The sequence below is a fragment of the Rhipicephalus sanguineus genome, chromosome 5 (genome assembly GCF_013339695.2).
Source record: "Rhipicephalus sanguineus isolate Rsan-2018 chromosome 5, BIME_Rsan_1.4, whole genome shotgun sequence".
Lineage (NCBI taxonomy): Eukaryota > Metazoa > Arthropoda > Arachnida > Ixodida > Ixodidae > Rhipicephalus > Rhipicephalus sanguineus.
Window position 1 is genome coordinate 41010247 of NC_051180.1, and position 18476 is coordinate 41028722.

At 45.2% G+C, this 18476-nt stretch overlaps 1 protein-coding gene across 2 annotated transcripts in view; it reads left to right on the top strand.

The window, feature by feature from the left end:
• Positions 1-18476, top strand: part of LOC119393533 (uncharacterized) — a 105836-nt gene that overhangs the window by 66750 nt on the left and 20610 nt on the right. The window contains exons 3-4 of one of the 2 annotated variants that reach the window (XM_049416269.1): positions 13037-13082; positions 16894-16986. In XM_049416269.1, coding sequence (XP_049272226.1) covers positions 13037-13082; positions 16894-16986 — 139 coding nt within the window. The remainder of the gene's footprint in view (positions 1-13036; positions 13083-16893; positions 16987-18476) is intronic. The other variant, XM_049416270.1, reaches the window with a different exon arrangement.

Consider the following 18476-nt stretch of genomic DNA (forward strand, 5'->3'; position numbering starts at 1 on the left):
ATTGCAGACGCGTAGCGCCTATGCTTAATTTTTTAATACTTGGTGATTTTTAGCTGAAACACCCTGTATATTGCCTTGTTTGCTCCTAGTCGAAAGAGTGTTTCTAGCGTGCAGAAGCTTCGCTTCTTGGTCGGCTTTGGTTGGTGGTTGCCCTCACGAAGGCATACGCAATGCTAATATGGAGTGACAGGCAGTATGACATGCGAGGTCTGCGGCACCGAAGAAGACATGAAACATTTGTTATGCCGCTCTCCTCGATTTGCCTCTGAGAGGCGATCATTTCTTGACGCCTCGCGACCTTTGGACGATGGACCGCTGTCCTTGCAGATGCTGCTGGCGCACCGTCCCCGTCGCTAGTCGGCTCACAATGCAGTTAAAGCATTTTTGTGCTTTTAGGCGCGAAGCTCCTTATGCCGTGGGTCTGTCCATCCTCCGTTTGTTCGTTTGTTTGTACTAGCCACCTCTAGTTCGTGAGAAGCGCGCGTTCTGGTATGCAGTAGAAGAAGAAGACGACGTTGACGAGCGATACTTTCGTGCGTGTTCGCCTGTGTGGCGTTCTTTCTTCTTCACTGCGTCTCGTGTTTTCAACGATGCCCGAAGACAACATTTCAGAAATAACGCGCCATGAGGCTCCCTCTTGGCGCGCTTTTTCTTTCGCTGGAAGACAAGGCTACAGAGACCCACCCACGAAATAGCCGTTAACTTTGCAGTGGTCGAACGTCTTGGCAAAAGATTGCCGTTCTCTTATGTTTTCTTCACTTGTTGTTGCCTTCTGTAGTTTCCCGCCTACCATGTAAGCCTGACTGGTTTTATGTCAAGCTTGTAGACGATGTGGAAATGGATTCCATACTTACTGCGGTGGACGTTCTGTATCTTACCGAGACGTGGAACGCCAAAAGACCGTATATCAAACGATACGTTCCAGTCGTGTGCATCGATGATCCAGAGCGTCCTGCAGGTGGTGTGGCCGTATACGTCAAACAAACAGAAAATGCACAAGATCTGAAACTACTACCAACGACACAGAGCCACAACGGTGAATATGTTGCCATCGATTTTGAAGGATGCATCATCATGACCATGTACCTTGCACCCAATTTGTCGAGTGGGAATAACAAGAGATTCAGTGACACGGCATTGTGTAATTATAACAAGTACAAGAATAGACAATTTGTGTTAGTTGGTGACCTGAATGTCGATATTACCGAAAAGAACAATGAGTGGTTAATACTACATATGGCAGCCAAATATGCTCTCACGTGCACGTCCTTTGATCATATGAAACCAACCACCATCCGAGGGACGTGTATAGACCTGGTATTTTCAAATTTCCAATTGCAACCCGTACAGGAACCGCTAACCCTTCATTTCATGGACCATAAAGCCGAGATAATGAACGGACAACGCAAGCCAAACATCATCTAATTAAGAAAAATAAAAGTTTGATGTTTGTAATATACACACAGTGTTTTTCACTCTTTATATGACGATTGATGGGGCGTTACACAGAACATTCACGGTTTACCGATGATTTCCTCCGGAACTTCGCCCCACTCATCATCATTCACCACGTGGATATGCTGTGAATTTTTTAAGGACTACGGGACTATGTGAACGCCTTTCACTTTTGTAGAGTGCCACCGCTACATACGCGTCAGGGAACTTACTGATTGTTTCCATCTTTCCTACGCTCTCTCTCTCTCTCTCATCTTTACAGTCCCCTTTCCCATTCTCCCAGCTTAGTGTAGCCAACCGGGCATGTGCCTGGTTAACCTCGCTGCCTTCTCTCGTTTTCTTCCTTCATTCCTTCCTTCCTATAGCGTGGGGTTATATTTATAATTATTATTATTATTATTATTATTATTATTATTATTATTATTATTATTATTATTATTATTATTATTATTATTATTATTATTATTATTATTATTATTTCTTTGTGTTACTATTATTGTTACCTTGTGAAACACAACTTTTATTTAAGAAATAAGAATCTCTGGTATTAGAGTCGTAGTACATTGTTTACACTCATCGTATTTGTATTTTCAACATTGCATGGAGGACCTTAAATTGTCTTTGAAAAAAATAAATTGGGTGAATATAGCGTTAAAATACCCCAAATTGTTTCCTTCCGCATTGGCCGTTAGCTGTTTAATTGGTCAAAATTTTCTGGGTCATGAACCCAGCACCTGCTCGTAGCGAGATGCAACAAATGGCGCGAAAATGATCCATCGCGTAATGAACACTTGTGCACGACTACGTAAAAAATAAGAGAATGACCTATCTTCAATACGAATGAAGGAGAGAAGATTACATTTAGGGGATCGTTTTTCTTTGTTAGACACAATATTTATGAGAACTAACACACAGTAATGCCAAGGAAGGTATAGGGGATGTTATTTGTAATAATTGGGATATCCCAATTATTACAAATACACTGCTATCTCCAGAACACAGTGTCCAGGCTAGCACAATGCACATCACAACACAAGCAAATATCACGGCACAATGAAAGTAATGACTAGATGTTATCATGAAGAAATATGAGTTGCTCCACATGATCAGGCAGCAGGCCCTCCCTTCTAACAGAGACACCCCCCCCCCTGCCACTGAAAAGGCACGCTCGCTTGGAACGGAAGTGGCTGGTATAGGGAGGTATTGGCCTCGAGGCCCACCACTGGAAACGCCGGCGCCACCGTCGGCGTGACGTGCTTGGCAGGATCACGTGGTCTCAGTGGCCGCGTCGGCTGCTTGTGACGCACTGCCGCGTGCTTTGAAAACGAGTTTCAAGTCCCACATGCGCTGCTGTCTGTTCAAATTCGGAAGTTTTCTCTCATTTTCTACTCAACTGAAACCATTGTAATAGAGTGGCTGCCTCCGAAGGCGACGAACATGGGGCTCTACCGCTCGGTGCCGCAGTGCCACGCTTACGCAAAGGAGCCCAGTGTCAGCCTGCACTGGTAACCGCGGGACAAGACACAGCGTGAAGCATGGGTTGTAAAGCTAAGAACCGGCAAGTAACCATCCGCTACGAGTCTTGTGTGCAACAAGCACTTCCGCGACGAAGACTTTTGTTACTGCGTCGGGCCTGCGATGTTCGGTGAGTAGCAGACAGCGCGCACTGAGACGATGGCTCGCGCGCGCTTCCCGCCGGCAAATGATGCTTATCTGCCACAGGAAGATAAAAGCGCTACCTTTTACCACGTGCGATGCCATCTCAGAACCCTCCAATGCGACCTCTTGATCGTCGGCCCGTGCTCAGCGTCCACAAAATCGGCTGCAGATGCACAAGTCATTGTTTAGATACGTTAAATTAAAAAACGCACAGGTTCCCTTATGCATTTGTTAAAGATGACTAGCAGGCGAAAGCAATCTTCTTGTGAGTAGTTGTACTGATTCTCCCGCGCCCCCCTCCAAAAGCGTTCTGCGCCTAACGCGGTTTTGCACGGCCTCCTTGACCGATCAAGGAGGCAATGCAAAGCGACCATGACGTGTGAATACGTCATGTGACGTCACATTATGTGACGTCATAATGACGCTACATATTTTGGCGATCTGTGACGTCATGATGACGTCATATGGTGACACCATCACGTGACGATTATTTTTTGCATCACTCGTGTTGACGCCGCCGACGCGGGACGCCGACGGGGAACCTTCCCATTTGATGAGACATGCATTGCTTCATAAGCTACATAAATTCTGCATTGCCTCCGTGATCGGCCCACCGGCCAACCCCATGTATTTTCTTGGAGCCTCATTTATTTTACGTGGGAAAGATGCCACCCTGTTGGCGTCAGACACGACACTGCTGCCAAAATTACTATCTTGTTTTGCGGCTGTTGGTTGCTGCAGTAACTTCTATTTTATTCACCGCTACTTCAAGTTCATGTGGGTCCTAGTTCACAGCGGACGTTTGCAGAACAAGTCCGCAAACGTTACTTTATTTTCTTTCTTTTCCTAGGCGTCGCATGCTACTACATGCTCGGTCTCGTAGACTGGTTGTTCTTCCACCAGCAATCTCGAAGTGGTGAAGCTTTGGTCTATGAATTTGTTGATGACAGAGAGCGGCAAGTTCACTGGAATGCAAACGGAACTATAATTAAGGAGCATTAAAAAAGGCGTCGCATTTGCTCACGTTTTGTGTGAGCACCAAAAGAAACGAATGCACGGAATAAAGAAACATAAGCAGCGGCATTTGCCCGCTGAGAAGACCGATCAATACGCAGTGCGAGACAACTTGTCAAATGACATTGAAACGTACCCGAATTTAGACCAAAAAAAAGAAAAAAAAACACTGAATCGTCGGGACGGCAGATCACAAAGTTGCCATGCGCACCGAAGCCGCTGTTGTAAGGAAATTGTTTTTGAACTGCTCTGATAGCGTCCGTGCAACAGTAGTTGTTTGTTTACTCACAAATTCTCATATTTTGCGGCCTAAAATTCACAGCGCGGTGCCAAAATGCGCTCGTAGCAAAAGCGAAACCATCAGTACGAACATACATGCAGACGCTCATACATGCAGAGGCACCGTCAGTCGTCGCGAACCCGTGCGATCGCTGGCTTAGGGCTTCTTTCTGTTATGCTCCGTTTGGTTATACAGGCAGTCTACTCTAACGAGATATTTCACATAGTTTGCACTCAGCGAGTGACCACCTTTCACGCAAGAAGCCGGTTCAGGGGTCTGCAACGCGGTGACAGCGTGAAGCGGGTGCTCGGTTTTCTGCAAAGAGACAGCGACTGTAGATTATCTTGTGCTTTCAGTTCGTCAAAAATGATTATTTTGACATTAAAGAACACAGTTCATTTCGAAAGTACTTACAGAAATGCCCTGGAGGGCTTCCGCGAGGTGTTTTTGTAGAGCGCCGACAGCAAAACCTATGGGGAGTGCGCCGGCGGTATCCTGCCTAGCACGCAATCGAGGCGCGTCCGATAGAGGGCGACTCCGTAACTCCTCGAGGCCAATATGGGGCAAAGCTTTGCCAGATTGCGGTATCTGAAGGTGCCTGCAGTCCGCCACCAGTCACATGGGTGACTGGTGGCGGACTGCAAGACTGCGTCTTGCTTCAGAAGTGGTCCCGTATAGTGAACGAGTGGTAGCGCTCGTCGCAGGCAGATATCGTGCCTCTGTGTACTTACGATGTTTATCGCTCCTCTCGGCAACGTTTTTAGCGATACGAAAGCAGCAGAAATGTGGAAGACGAGTTATTTTATGCATGGTAATCAAATCGCGTATTCGAATTTTTCGAATATTCGAGGTTATTCGAAATTCGAAACTTTTCGAATACACGATTTTCGAATCGAATACGATATTTCGAATCTAATATTCGACGAATATTCGAAACTTTCGAATATTCGCACACCCCTACAATAAAATTCTTTTTTTTTTTTGGAACAGCCGGATAGTATCTCATAGTGAACGTAATTCAAGAATGTTGCCCGTCGATCCCATTCCCAGCGGCTACTTATACCAGCTGGAGAGATGGATTCATATGAGTATAATAAACATTTTCAATTGTATTATAACGATGTTGAGCTGTTTGTACGCGTATACAACTCTGTGATCTCATCCTTGCTGAGAAAGAGGGCGAAAGAGAAATAAACAGCGCTGCGCGTCTGTGCTTCCTTGCCATCCGAGTTGTATTTTGCGCTATAAAAGTCAATTCAAGATGAATCAAGACCAACTAGCCCGGCTGTGAATTCAGTCTGCTTAGTCCAGATTACCGTGGAACTTGACCGTCGCCCTGGTCCGGTAGATCAAGTTTCGGGGCAAGATTGAAAGCTGTGCTTCCCAATGGGCCCGGGTCCATTGCCTTATTCGTCGCCTTGTTGCAAGATGCCGCGATCGCTGTAAGCGACCATGTGATAAGCAAGGCAGGTTGACCGAAGACTAAAGCGAGAACCTTTTTTAGCGCTTCCAGTTTGGGCAAACCAAAACGCACAACACTTCTGTACTCTCAGCGGCTTACAGAAGCTTGGATATAGAGTAGCTGTGATGCTATTTTCTTTTTTCGATGAAAGAAAATGAATTTCCTGAAACAGGAAGAGGTTTGATCGGTCCGTAAGACGTTTACTACTTCCCGCCCGCATTTGCGTAGTCGATTATTTATATTTTAGGCCAGGCAGGGCAGAATAAAAGCATGACAGAGTGATCTAACGTTATGTAGCCCCTGCTCAGCGGTAGCCTGAAGCGCAATGCTGGAGCGCAAGGCACGAAACCATCGCATACGCGGCCTGCACCACAGAAAGCCTACAGTGCGTGGTCGTGAGTCACCGAGGACAATCTTTACAGCAGAAGCGTAGGACAAATTTCATTATATAATTACGTGGGTGCTGTGTTGAAGGGAAACTTCGGCTCAGTTGTTGGTTTCCCAGCTTGCAGCCGACATTGACCACTCTCTAAAGTGGAGGGGAGGAGGCTCCGCCTTCCTAGCGTTCCTAAGTTGCCCCCCCCCCCCCCCCTGAATAAATGCGCCTATGTCACCAGCAGACAGTGTGTGTGTGTGCGTGTGTGTGTGTCAATTGGAAGGACACCTGAAGTTCGATCACCCAACCATCCGAAATCCGTCAAGCTAGACAAGTTACGCTATTCGCATAAAAAGATACTCCACGAATCACATACGCAGATCAAGATTAAAATAATGAAGAGCGTTAAAGGCGCTAACAACCTCCTGTAATGCCGCTGTCTTCAAGAAAACTTTCTTGCTGTTAAAGCGCACTTCCTTCATAGCTCGTGTTGGCCACGTGTTCAATGATTTCTTTTAACTGAGTTTTAGTTATTTTTTTTCTATCTCGGTCCAGGTATAATCATGAGCGAGTGTCGCGGACTCCGCATATAATGCGGGAAGGATCAGGGACGCAGTCGTGATGAGCTTAAAAGGAGCTCCTAATGCAGCTAGTGTACTCTAGCAACTATAGACAACTGAGGGATTGCTGAAGATCCACTGCCGCAGAGCCCTAAGCCTTTTTTTTTCGCATACAACTGCTGCCGAAAGATTTATTCAAAAGATGACAGTTTTCATTTACTCCGGGTATCCTGCGGCATAGTCAAAACGAAGACCGGCATTCCGGCTGGATAATTCACCCGCACAAGATCTCGAGTCTACGAGGCTCGCAGCAGCAGCAGATGACAAAGAAGGACCGCGAGCTGTGCCCTCAGCATTTCCATTCTCATTTTGGGTGCCTGCGTGAGCTTAGAGCGGTAGCGCGCAGCGGGAGAGGAGAAAACGGGCCGGATTAATGATCCGCACTCGAATCCTCCAAGGCCTGGTAACTCACTCTTCTGTGGGCTCGCATGAAAGCGTTATTAGGTCTCCGAGCGTCGCTTGTCTCGTCCCGCAGGCCAAATGAACGCCGGGAAGAAAAGAAGGAAATGGGTTTGGGAAATGAAAGAAAGGCTTAATGGGAGTGAGGGGGTACAGAACGGATCTTGATAAGAGTGACCTTCGACGTCACCCACTCATCGGAATAACCCGATTTGGTAAGAACGTTTCCGTCGCCATGTAGAGGATCGGGGCTAAGGGAACGCGAGCCGGGCTTCTGGCGTCGTGACTGAGAGCCTAGGCGATGTTCGCACGAAACGGCGATCGAATGAGCGAACTTCTAACAAGCGAGATAGGCGTTGAATACCACATCCCGAGCTAGTTGGTTATACGTCGTAAGGCAAAAACAGCGCAAACTTTGCGAAGACGAACAGAAGGAACACGAGGCATACGCGCTGCGCCTCGTGTTGCTTCTATCTCTCTTCTTGATATCTGCGCTCCTTTGCACATGGCAGGCAGTCTGGGAAATAAATTATAACGGACCGTGTGATGATGGTCGCTAACAGTGTCCTTCGACGCGTTAATCGAATACATTTGTTATCTCTTAGAGTATACGCTATCATGTATTCATTTTTTGCGCTGCCTATTCTTGTAGAAGACTTTTCGTATACACAACCTGCTAGGAAAAGCCACGTTTAGGAGAAGATAACGAAATTTGTATTTTATAAGTAGTACTTGTAACTGCCTGTGCGCTCTAACTAATTATTGTGTTAGCTATCACGTAAGGTCGGCAGATGTTTTCGTAACAACTGCTTTTTAAATGTATACGTCCAACAGATAGAACGTGGTGCGAAAAAATACGGAGCATCTACACATGAATGTCAGTGCCTTAAGCAACCAGCCTAGGCCAAACATGGTTTTGCCTTTTAAGTCATGCGCTTTTGAATATATGCCATGAACTGAAACATACGGCATAGGAAATTCTTTATATATTGGCATACCTTTTGTAAAATGTATTACCTGCAAAAAATCCCAGTGCAGCCGAGTGGCATCCGTTCGCGAAACACCAACGTACCGTGAGATATGCATACGAAATGAAAGACAAAATTTAAAGATTGGCCATGTTTCGCTGCTCTGCCTTATGAAAAGATGAACGAAGAATAAATAAAAATATTTTGAGGTGGAGAAGTCAAGCGTTCGTGTGCACTGTAGCTGTCAATATGAAATGCATTGTTGTAAACAAGTGCTGTGCTCGGTCGCCTTGAAGTACAGTGCATCGCTACAGCAATCTTGTGACCTTTTCCAGCGGATATGTACGACAACATGGTCCCGAGATTTGTGACCAATTCACGGAGCATATCCTCCGCAAATATTCTCTGCCATTGGCAAGCAGCCTTCGTTAATTATACGTGCAGCAACCAGGGTTTGCTAAATTGTCCTCCCACGCACCATACATGCGTAAGGTCTTTTTATGAATTCCGGCCCCGGTTCATTGAGTAAAGTTTATTAAGGCGAAAGCCTTAGGTGCCTCATCAAGCGCGAAATTTGACCGTCGGCGTCCCGCGGCGTCGGGGACGAGTGATGCAAAAATCATCATCACGTGATGAAGTCACCACATGACGTAACGATGACTTAACAGACCGCCAAAGTGACACGTGATGGCGTCATCACATGGCATCGTAGCTTCGTCAAAGATGGTCCGATCAAGGAGGCAATGCGAAACCGGGTGAGGTGCCTCCGATCTTGGAGGCAGTTAGGTGTAGAAAGGTGCAGAAAGTTTTCAAAGGGTGGCAGGGCAGGATCAATACATCGAATGAGAAGAAAAAGAAGAAGGCTTTCGCTTTCGATTCCTCTCAAGTGAATGCATAAAGGACCCTGTGAGTTTTTCGTCTAACCGGCATGTAGTGGTACATAGGGAAAGACTTGTCTGTTCAAAAGACGGTTCTAAGGACGTTTCTTCGCAGCCAAATGCGTTGTGTGTGTAGTTGCGTATCATTACTCTTAATAATTAAGAGGTGCGGTTAAACCCAACCACCAGGCGTACGCGACAAAGCAGTGTTTCTTCGCACCGTTTCCCCAATTTGCACTGTGGGCTGTGACGGACAGCTTAGGGATAGGCTGCAGGTTAATTTTGGCCCCCAGAGGCTTCTTAACGATTACCTAACTTCAAGTTCAAAAGTATTTTTTCCCCTGTGGTATCGTGACTGTTGTATCTTCACACGGGGGATGAGCGCTCAGTTGCACATCAAGGTTGAGAGACCGCAAACGGTGGTACTTGCTTAATTACAGGAGCTCCTTTGAACTCAACTAGGTTTGTGCTATGTGGGAGGAATATGTAATAGGTTCCTTTGCATATCAGGGCATGGTGAACGCAAATGACAGTACGTGGAATTCTACCCACGCGTGGGATGAGCAGGTAACCGACTCCGTTGTGTATGAGGGTAGGGCGAACTTATGGGAGAGGTCGTGCGCAGAATCCCACCTACACAAATCTCCAGCCATGGTTGCTTTGACTCGTTCTCGTCGCAGTAGATGCCTATTTCTCAAGTTACTGCATCGAATTGGTTAACCTCGCAGATCGTCTTCACCGACAATGGCACGCGAGCCCTTGAACAATACGGACAATTTTTCCAATGCCAGATTTTCCCATGCCCGATTTCAATTCCCAATTTTCAGTAGTTGTCACAGTGTACCAATAAAAAGTTCCAGCATCTTAATGTTACGCGAAGAGCAGTTAACCATTTTTTTGTGTTTAGTTGCCAAAGGTCCTGCGTCAACTTGACGTGAGGCTCACAAAGGTGCACCAAAATTGCAGTCAACCGCAAGATTAGGCTGTCACTGTCCAAGGCTTTGTTGAACAGTGATATACTTGTGTTGTACAGACGTAAAGTATGAAATGATGGGATGCGTTTGTCTTTGTGCCGTAGTTTTCATATTCATAACCTACAGATCGGTCATGTTTTCGCTATTAAGCGATGAACGGTACCCAACTTCTTCTTGAATATGATTTCGATTAACGTGGAACGAAACAAAATTCGGATATATAGCTAGATATATTATACGGTTAACTAATTTATCAATAAATTGATTGATTGATTGATTGATTGATTGATTGATTGATTGATTGATTGATTGATTGATTGATTGATTGATTGATTGATTGATTGATTGATTGATTGATTGATTGATTGATTGATTGATTGAGCGAGCGAGCGAGCGAGCTAGTTAATGTAAGTCAGTGAAGCCATAACAAAAACATATAAACGCGAAGTTTATTCACATAGCCACACGAAAGGCAACACAATATAAATTTCAGTTTCATAGATTGCGTGCAGTTACGTAGAGTTAACTGACAGTTCGGTCAAACTGAAGAAAAAGCCCGGAGATAATCCAGGTGTATCACATTCCTTCTTTTCCGATCAACTTCACATTCGCTTTCAAGTTTGTTACTTCAGAAGGGGAACTTACTAACTGGTTCGCGTGACAGGTGATCGTTCAATGTCCGTCGTGTAGACAGACAATAAAATGCCATGACCTAAATTTTCTGGGGTCAGCCGTGCGCACATTCAATTTCCGTTGAAAAGACACGCCATCGAATCATATTTCGGTGCTGTCGACATTCTCGGAGTTAAATTGCTAAATTGAATCGGCGGATAAGTAACTTCACAAAAATTTCGAGCTGATATTATGGCGATTTTTTTTTTCATTTACCTCACTGGAACCGTCTTTCCTGACAGCGCGCTGTGATAATGTTCAAGTACGTCTTTATATTTCTCCGGCTTTATTTTTCTACTGGTTCCTTTTCATATTAGAAGCAGCGGCACCCTTCAGTTTGAAACTCAATATATTTAGAAAGAGTTAGTGTGGACGAAATCAATCCGCTTGAACCGCCAACACAAATTGATTCTCCTGCAGACAAGGATCTCGTATGCGTTCGCTATAGGCCTCTTAGTTCCTTAAAAATTTCAGCTCAGTTGCAAATTTTACTAGATACCCCAGCTACATTTTTTTTGTCTGCTGCAATTACCGCCTAACGATCAGAAATCACGGGAAATGTCTTGCTAGCTTTCCGTTAGGAGCGAAAAAATTCGAAAGCTCTCAAAAATCTAAAAAAAGGGATTTTTTTGAAGACCTAGGTCCTGTTATTCATTTTCTTTTTCTTTCTTACTTTCGGACGAGGGAGACACATCCGGCAAGTTCTAGGAATATAATGTGAGGAGCTGATTAAAATGCCGGAGGGAAATTTTTTTATTTGTTTGTTTATTTATTTATTACTGTTCTCTTTTTCTTCTTTTTTCTTTCTTTTTTTGGCGAAGCAGTACAACTCATCGCAATCGGATATAAGGAAACAAAAATTAGCGAGAAACGCCCCAAGAAACACCGTTATGAAAAACTTGCTCTGGACAGCACAAGGCGTTAGAGTGGAGTGGAATAATATGCTCCATAAAAATATTTAAAAAAAGACATTGCGTCGTTTGGAAGGTCTGCTTAATACGGCAGTGCATAGAATGTTGTTCTGTTGGGCGCTGTCGTGCTTGAATGCTTAGCGAGATTCCGCGATTTGTGTTTTTTTTCACAGTCTTACGTGATTTTTCAGAGCTCAGAAAAAAAAAAAGCTTGAACGCTTTTGTCTTCAATTTTCGTTTCCACGTGATTACGCAGAGAAGAGAACCAATGCTACATTCTGACACTATCAAGTGTGCATTTCTAGAAATGTCACCCGTGCCAACATTAAATGACAAACGGGCGATCATCTGTAGGAGAGCATCCCATAGTGTACATATAGAATAGTGTACATATAGAATGCGGTGCAGTTTGATATAAAACTTGCCTACATGTATCCTTAGCGATCGTAGTGCACATACACTGCGCCACTGACAAAACATTTCTGTAAACATTGGTGCAAACACTGCCCTTACACATGAGACAAACGCAGTGAGCAGAGGATTTATGCGTTCATGCTGACGGCGAAATGAATGACTTTAACTGGTTGTTGGTGATGCGATTTACATATTTTTTGTTCTCTTTGCTCAATGCTATCGGGTGCAGGAGAGCACGTGAGTATTGTTCACGTCCATCACGTTTATGCAAATATTATATGTTTATTGCTGCGCTGAAACCTTATTGAGACACTTTTGTCATCACGGACTGGTTGATGTGGATATGACATGTTCGTACCATACAGTGACGTTTTCTTAGGTGTAGTCAAGTTGCGTCTATTGTTAGCTTACTATTTCAAGGCACTGGTAATATACACAAACAAGACCCTATTTACCACGTTTTAACGCAGCAGCGATTAGAACTAATGCATGTAACCTCTGTCTATATAATTCTATTTTCGTGACAGTGAGTACAGCACGATCTGATCACATTGCAGCAATTTCATCCGAACCATTCTTCTTTCCAAATTTTCCCTAAAAGCTGCGCAGAAGAATTTCACAAGTGTAACGTGTTCTTTGAAAGCCGCTACATAGCAGTGTCGCATTTCTTTGCTTGGTGTTTTATACTCTGACAATTTTCTGAGTAAACACCAGGGTGTTGAAGCGGCAGAACATACACCCAAGTACATAAGCGAACATAGTCCACACTCGAGGTTCTTATTCATCTTTCTTCCCTTGAATTGACGATTATTAAGATTTTTTCTTTATTTAGCGATCTGAAACTCGCTTCTGTCAGCATAGTGTCACACGTCCCTACATATTCGCAGCAATTATTCTATGAAAAGCGGTCAAGGTAACCCGGCAGAGATTATTCAACCTGTACCTTGTTTTCAGGTTCCTGACGAAGTTGAACAGTTAGATCAGCTTAGAAAAGCAACAGGTGAGTGCAGTTTTCACTCGATATATGTTCCATTGTACAGCACCCACTGACAGAAACGCGAAAATTTAGCCCTAAAAAAATTAACGTACTTTCGTTTCCACCGTATTCAATTGCGCCGTCATATCGGCGTAATTTCGTTTTGAACAAGGCCGAGATATAGCCCGGCGTAGCGTGCACGCGCGACCACAGCGCGGCGTGGTTAAGCTACGCCTGCGAAAAGTGGACAACTTGTAGTCTGGCGTCACTGCTGTAGCCGGACGCGCCCGGCCGCATTTTGCGTGCTTGGCGTCGCCGGCGCAGATATAGAACACGTCCTAATTTCACGCGCTCCACGCTGCTAGCAGTTAGGCCACAATGCACTGCGCGCGGCAGCGGCGGTTGGCAAAATGGCGGCGTGTGGCCCGCGTTCGAAAAGTGCGCCTGTGGTTTATTAGACATTCTTCGACGATAGCATGATTGTGTGCCTACTCGAAGGGATTATAAATCAGATGTGCGTGTAGACCAGCAATAGCATGGACTGCTGCGACACGTAGGGAAAAAGGAATTTCTGAGACGCCTTTGGAATCCACTCTCGTATGTACAGTGCCGTCCACTCTCAGGGTGAATACGGCTCAGCGTGGCTGCGTCACGGAGCGCCATTGCAGCCGGCGCGGCCACGCATCGAAGCTCATATTGCCGTCATGGCCGTTGCACTGCTGTTGCTTGGTTGTAGTACACAAAGAGCTGCGCGCTCGTGTGCGCCTGCGCCGCTTTCATTCGATGCGCGGCCGCGCCGGGTGCACTAGCGCTTCGCGGAGCGTGGCCACGCTGAGCCGTGTTCACCCTAAGAGTGGACAGTGGACGCCACTGTACATACATCATCCGATTTCGTTTCCAATGCAACCTATGTAGCCATTTTCTGGCTCCCAGAGCGATTTGACGCAATGCCTGTGAGGAGAGTCGCTTCCGATGCAAAGTCAAACAGCGCACAGAGCGAGAAAAAACACACGCGTCAACCAAAAGGCACACGTAGAGAATCAGAAAGCGAGAAATGTGTACGAGTCAACTGAAGAACGCGGAGGCGCGGGCACGCTCAACGCAGACAGTGCGCATGCGCCACTCCGAAGCTGATTGTCGCGGCATAGTGCATGCGCAGGACTCTATAGAGTGAGGAATTGGCCGCCGTCGAGCTGCGGGTATCCAGCGTATCCGACGTCGGCGCGCGCGCTCCCTGGTGCGCCGAACACACCGGGCTATATAAGCCTCTACATGAGAGCCAACATCATCCTTAGCGGACAGACTCGTTGGCAGAAAACGCGGTAATCTCGAGCATTTGTGCACACCACTCGCTATACTAAAAGCTTTAATGTCACGTTTGAATCCGTGAGTACCGTACACCTACATGGGAAACAAGGACCTGTAATGGTGTAGACTTTATAGAGTCGTTAACGTGTTCCTCGCTAATGGTTTCTGTGAGCCATTTTGTTGTTCAAATTGTCAATGAGCAGACAAGCAAGCAATGAGCAGACAAGAAAGCAATGAGCAGACAAGAAGGCATTATCTCCGAACGACGTTTGGAGATATGACTTTTTATTTGATAGCAACGTACGCCCAGGCGGAGCACTGGCGAACAGGGTCTTAAAAGCTAACCCCTAATGTAGCACGTCATCAACACCAGAATTTCTAACCAGTGCTAACGGCTTTGCGTAGTTCCAGAGCCTAAAGTTGCGCTGAAGCGTTTGTTGGATAAAACTTCAGCGAGTGAGTCGTCTATAAGGACATCGTAACACGATAGTCAGTACGTTCTAAGAGAAATAAAAAACTTGGATGACGCTTGAGCTTCGTTTTCAAGCGTAGAACACGATAGCGTAATCAGGCCCCGTGCGCATCGCCTTCAGTCACGCCGCAAAGGAAAGGAACGTTTGTGCGCGTAGCATTGGCCGCTTAAAACTATCTCAGAATGTCTACTGGATGTACAGTTGCCAAATGCCCAATACGCCATAGTTGTTCCTTTTGCAAATTGGCTAACTACCCACTATTCGTCCCTAAGATGAAACGCGCACCTTGCACAGCCGCACAGTTTGTAATGGGTGGGTAGCTTTAAACCACCCACTTCTTGCGCAATTCGCTTGTTATGACACTCGGTGCGATTTTACCATTCTGCCACGCAATATTACGTGCGTTAACGAGACTCCACCCACTACATGGTAGTCTTATAGCTTTTTTTATGAAGCAGTTTCAAACACTGGCGTAGCTCCTTGGTAGAGGACCTGCTTGCCACGCAGAAGGCCTTAGTTCGATTCTCACTCAGACCGAAGATTTCTTATGGTTTATTTACTTTATATCTATCTCGAATTTTCGCTCACGAGCAACGCTGATTTTTCGCTCACAACCGCCGACACCGACACCGAAATTTCTGCGGAACTAGCTATTTAACGCGTTAAAATTTCTTTAGTGAAAACACATTTTGTCGGAAAGGAGGATGCCGCACCCCGGCTATCCCAACTTGGTTCGCTTTAGAAAACACAGTCACGTATTTGTTTCTTCTCACTTCTTAGAACTTAGAGCCCGTATTAAAAGCACAGCAAAACGTTAAAAGTTTTCGTAAGGAATGATTCCAGTCAATCTGATGCTGCACTCTATTATTAGCAAAAGCGGCAGCCAGTGAACGTGGGGAACTAACGAACGATTCTAAAAAGACAGGGCGTGCAAACATGGACACAGCTCTCTGTTATTCTCAGCTCTCTGTTATTCTAAGCTTCATAACGAAAGATCACTGCGGATCTGAGGCCCGAGCTTTCAACAGCCTTGAAAGTTCATGGTTAGCTGCAGTAGCTGTGCATTCTTTGAGTTGAGCAAGAATCCCTTGAAATATAAACGTAAGCGTTTATAACATACAAGCATGCATGTGAAACACCAATTTTTCCTTAGCAATATGAAAGTACGAAGGAAAAATGCAAACGCAGGACCCAAAACGAGGCATCAAAAGAAGCGGGCGTAATTTCGTTCCCCGAATGTATATGGAAGAAGCCGAGTAAATGGAGCGTTGATTAAGAGCAGCAGCTCCTGAAAAGCCGTCATTGTTTGCCGAGGCGAATCGACCAAACTCGGACTCGGAGCTGGTAGCGGCGGCACTCACGTCGAGAAAAAGTCTTACTTACACGCACGAAAAAGGAGCAGCGGCCATTCTTATCAGCACCACCTCGCTCGAGTGCTCTGCTAACAAGGTTTCTAACAAAAGAACATTAACGTTCTTGTGTAACCGGCCGTAACTCCGAAAAAAAAAAAAAAAGATCGGCAGCGCCAATTCCGTTTCTTTGAAGCGTGCAGCCATCGTTTATTTTTTTAGGAGGGGGAAAGGCGGGGAGTGGGGTGGGTCTAAGTGTGGCAGTAAGATTGCTGCCAATAATAGGTATAAGTACTCTATCTTGTCGCGATATTACTTTTATGATCAGGGAATACTTACTTATAGTCATTGTCATAACGAGTACGTGCGGAGGTTGCGGTTTCGTAGATCACTGGCTGCAAATTGTTGCTTTGTGCACTGTAATTTCTCTTTATCCTGTCATTACTGCACTTCAATTAAAAGCTACAGATAACGCTCCCTGTGCGTTTCATGGCTTCGCTATCTCTCATCTTCATATTATAGAGTCTAAGAAAAAAAAAGGTGGACCCACGAATGCCTTAACTGTCCTTCGTTTGTTTCTTTAGTAGATACGCATTTCGCGCTCCTATAGCAGTTATTGACACAACAACTAAAAGACGTTTGTTCGCTTTGGCTCTTCAGCGCGTACTGTTTAACTATACAGTGAAGATATTCAAATCTTCGCAGGTGGCAAGGCGACGAAGCTAGTCGAAGCGGAGTCGTCTCGCATTGTTAACGTGAACGGCCAGGTGCAAGCTTCGAGTAACAAGGAGAAAGCGGGTAAGAAATTTTGCACGTTATCGTTAATACATTTAAATCTAGTTACATGTGCAGGAGGAAAGGATGTCTATAGGTCGTTTCTGCGCATTCAGTAATAACGAAAACAAGGTACACTCGGCCCGTTTAGATCGCGTAACTATAGCTTGCAGAGACTGCGCAAAATGTTGCGTGTACCGTTAAGAATGTGTTTGATGTTTACGAGCTATCCCGGTCTTGCTAAATGAACTTCAAGCCAATAAAATTCTAGTATCAGAACGCTCAAAATATTTTTTTAACACGAGCGGGATGCCTTTTTCTACAATGTACCATTTTCTCGCACTTTTATTCTCTTCTCTGTGGTCTAACACTGAGAACGCCATACTATAACACTACTATATTGATATATTACGGCACCGTTACGTCATGTAGCACTGTTGTCTGACAATATTGTTTAACAATAATCTTACGCACTCTGCGCACAAAGTACTCTAGCACTAGGCTGATTTTCGACAAGGGGGGGGGGGGCTCGAATTTTCAAAGTGGATATCACCGCTTTTCTGAGGCCTCTATTGCAGATGAACTCAACAAAATTGTGACTGTGAATAACTGAATTACAGGGTCAGCTGCGCTCCAGTGAATGAAAGTTTGCGTTTCATCTTGCCACTTAAATATATCGTGGTTCGGAAAAAGTTTCTGTTCCCGCGCTCATCGCTTCCAGTAATGTACAGCTACATCAATTTTTAATTTGTAAGACTATATCACCAGTGCTGAGTGTTAGTCTTTTATGAATACGGGCGGTCAGGCTGGTCTGGGAACGTTTATATGGTACTAAAAGATGTTGTGCTGCAAGTAACGTTAAACTTGTAGACTAGAAAACAGACTGCAAGTTGTTTTGAAATATGAATTGCGAACAGAATTTGTCATGCAGTCACAGAGTAGAGAAATGTTTATGGCGATAACACCCTGAAATTGAAGAACCAACTCCCAGTGGTGTTTGTTCGTGTGAGAAGTTTCGATTACGCTAACTGATTCGTGATATTGGCTATCATAGTTTGTTCTATTCCTAACGACTCTCTTTCGTAATTTCCCTTCCTACGTTATTTAAGTTTTGCCTCCATTATCGAGCATGCTAAAAGTGCACGCGAGCTCAAAACTCTCGCTATGGTTTGCGTCGCATATTAAAGTGGTCTTGCGTGTTGCCCGAACCATTACACAACCATTGTTTTGTAACAGCGTTTGCATAATGCAAATTCTGCAGGCGATGTTGTGCAGGTGTATTGCACTACGTGGCGTACCAACCGTCACATTTCTATTTCCAGTAGCTGTGCCTGGGTGCCGCTCTAAGCTAGACAGGGGCCGTAATATAAGACGATCACTTTTAGATATATCGGCATAATACAGATTTCAGTGCGCACTGATTAGATGGTTGAGGAAAGGCGGGCAACTTCAGCCACTGGACCCGCGAAATGCTACGTCACGCAAAGCGAAGTGGTCGTTTCGGGACATGGATC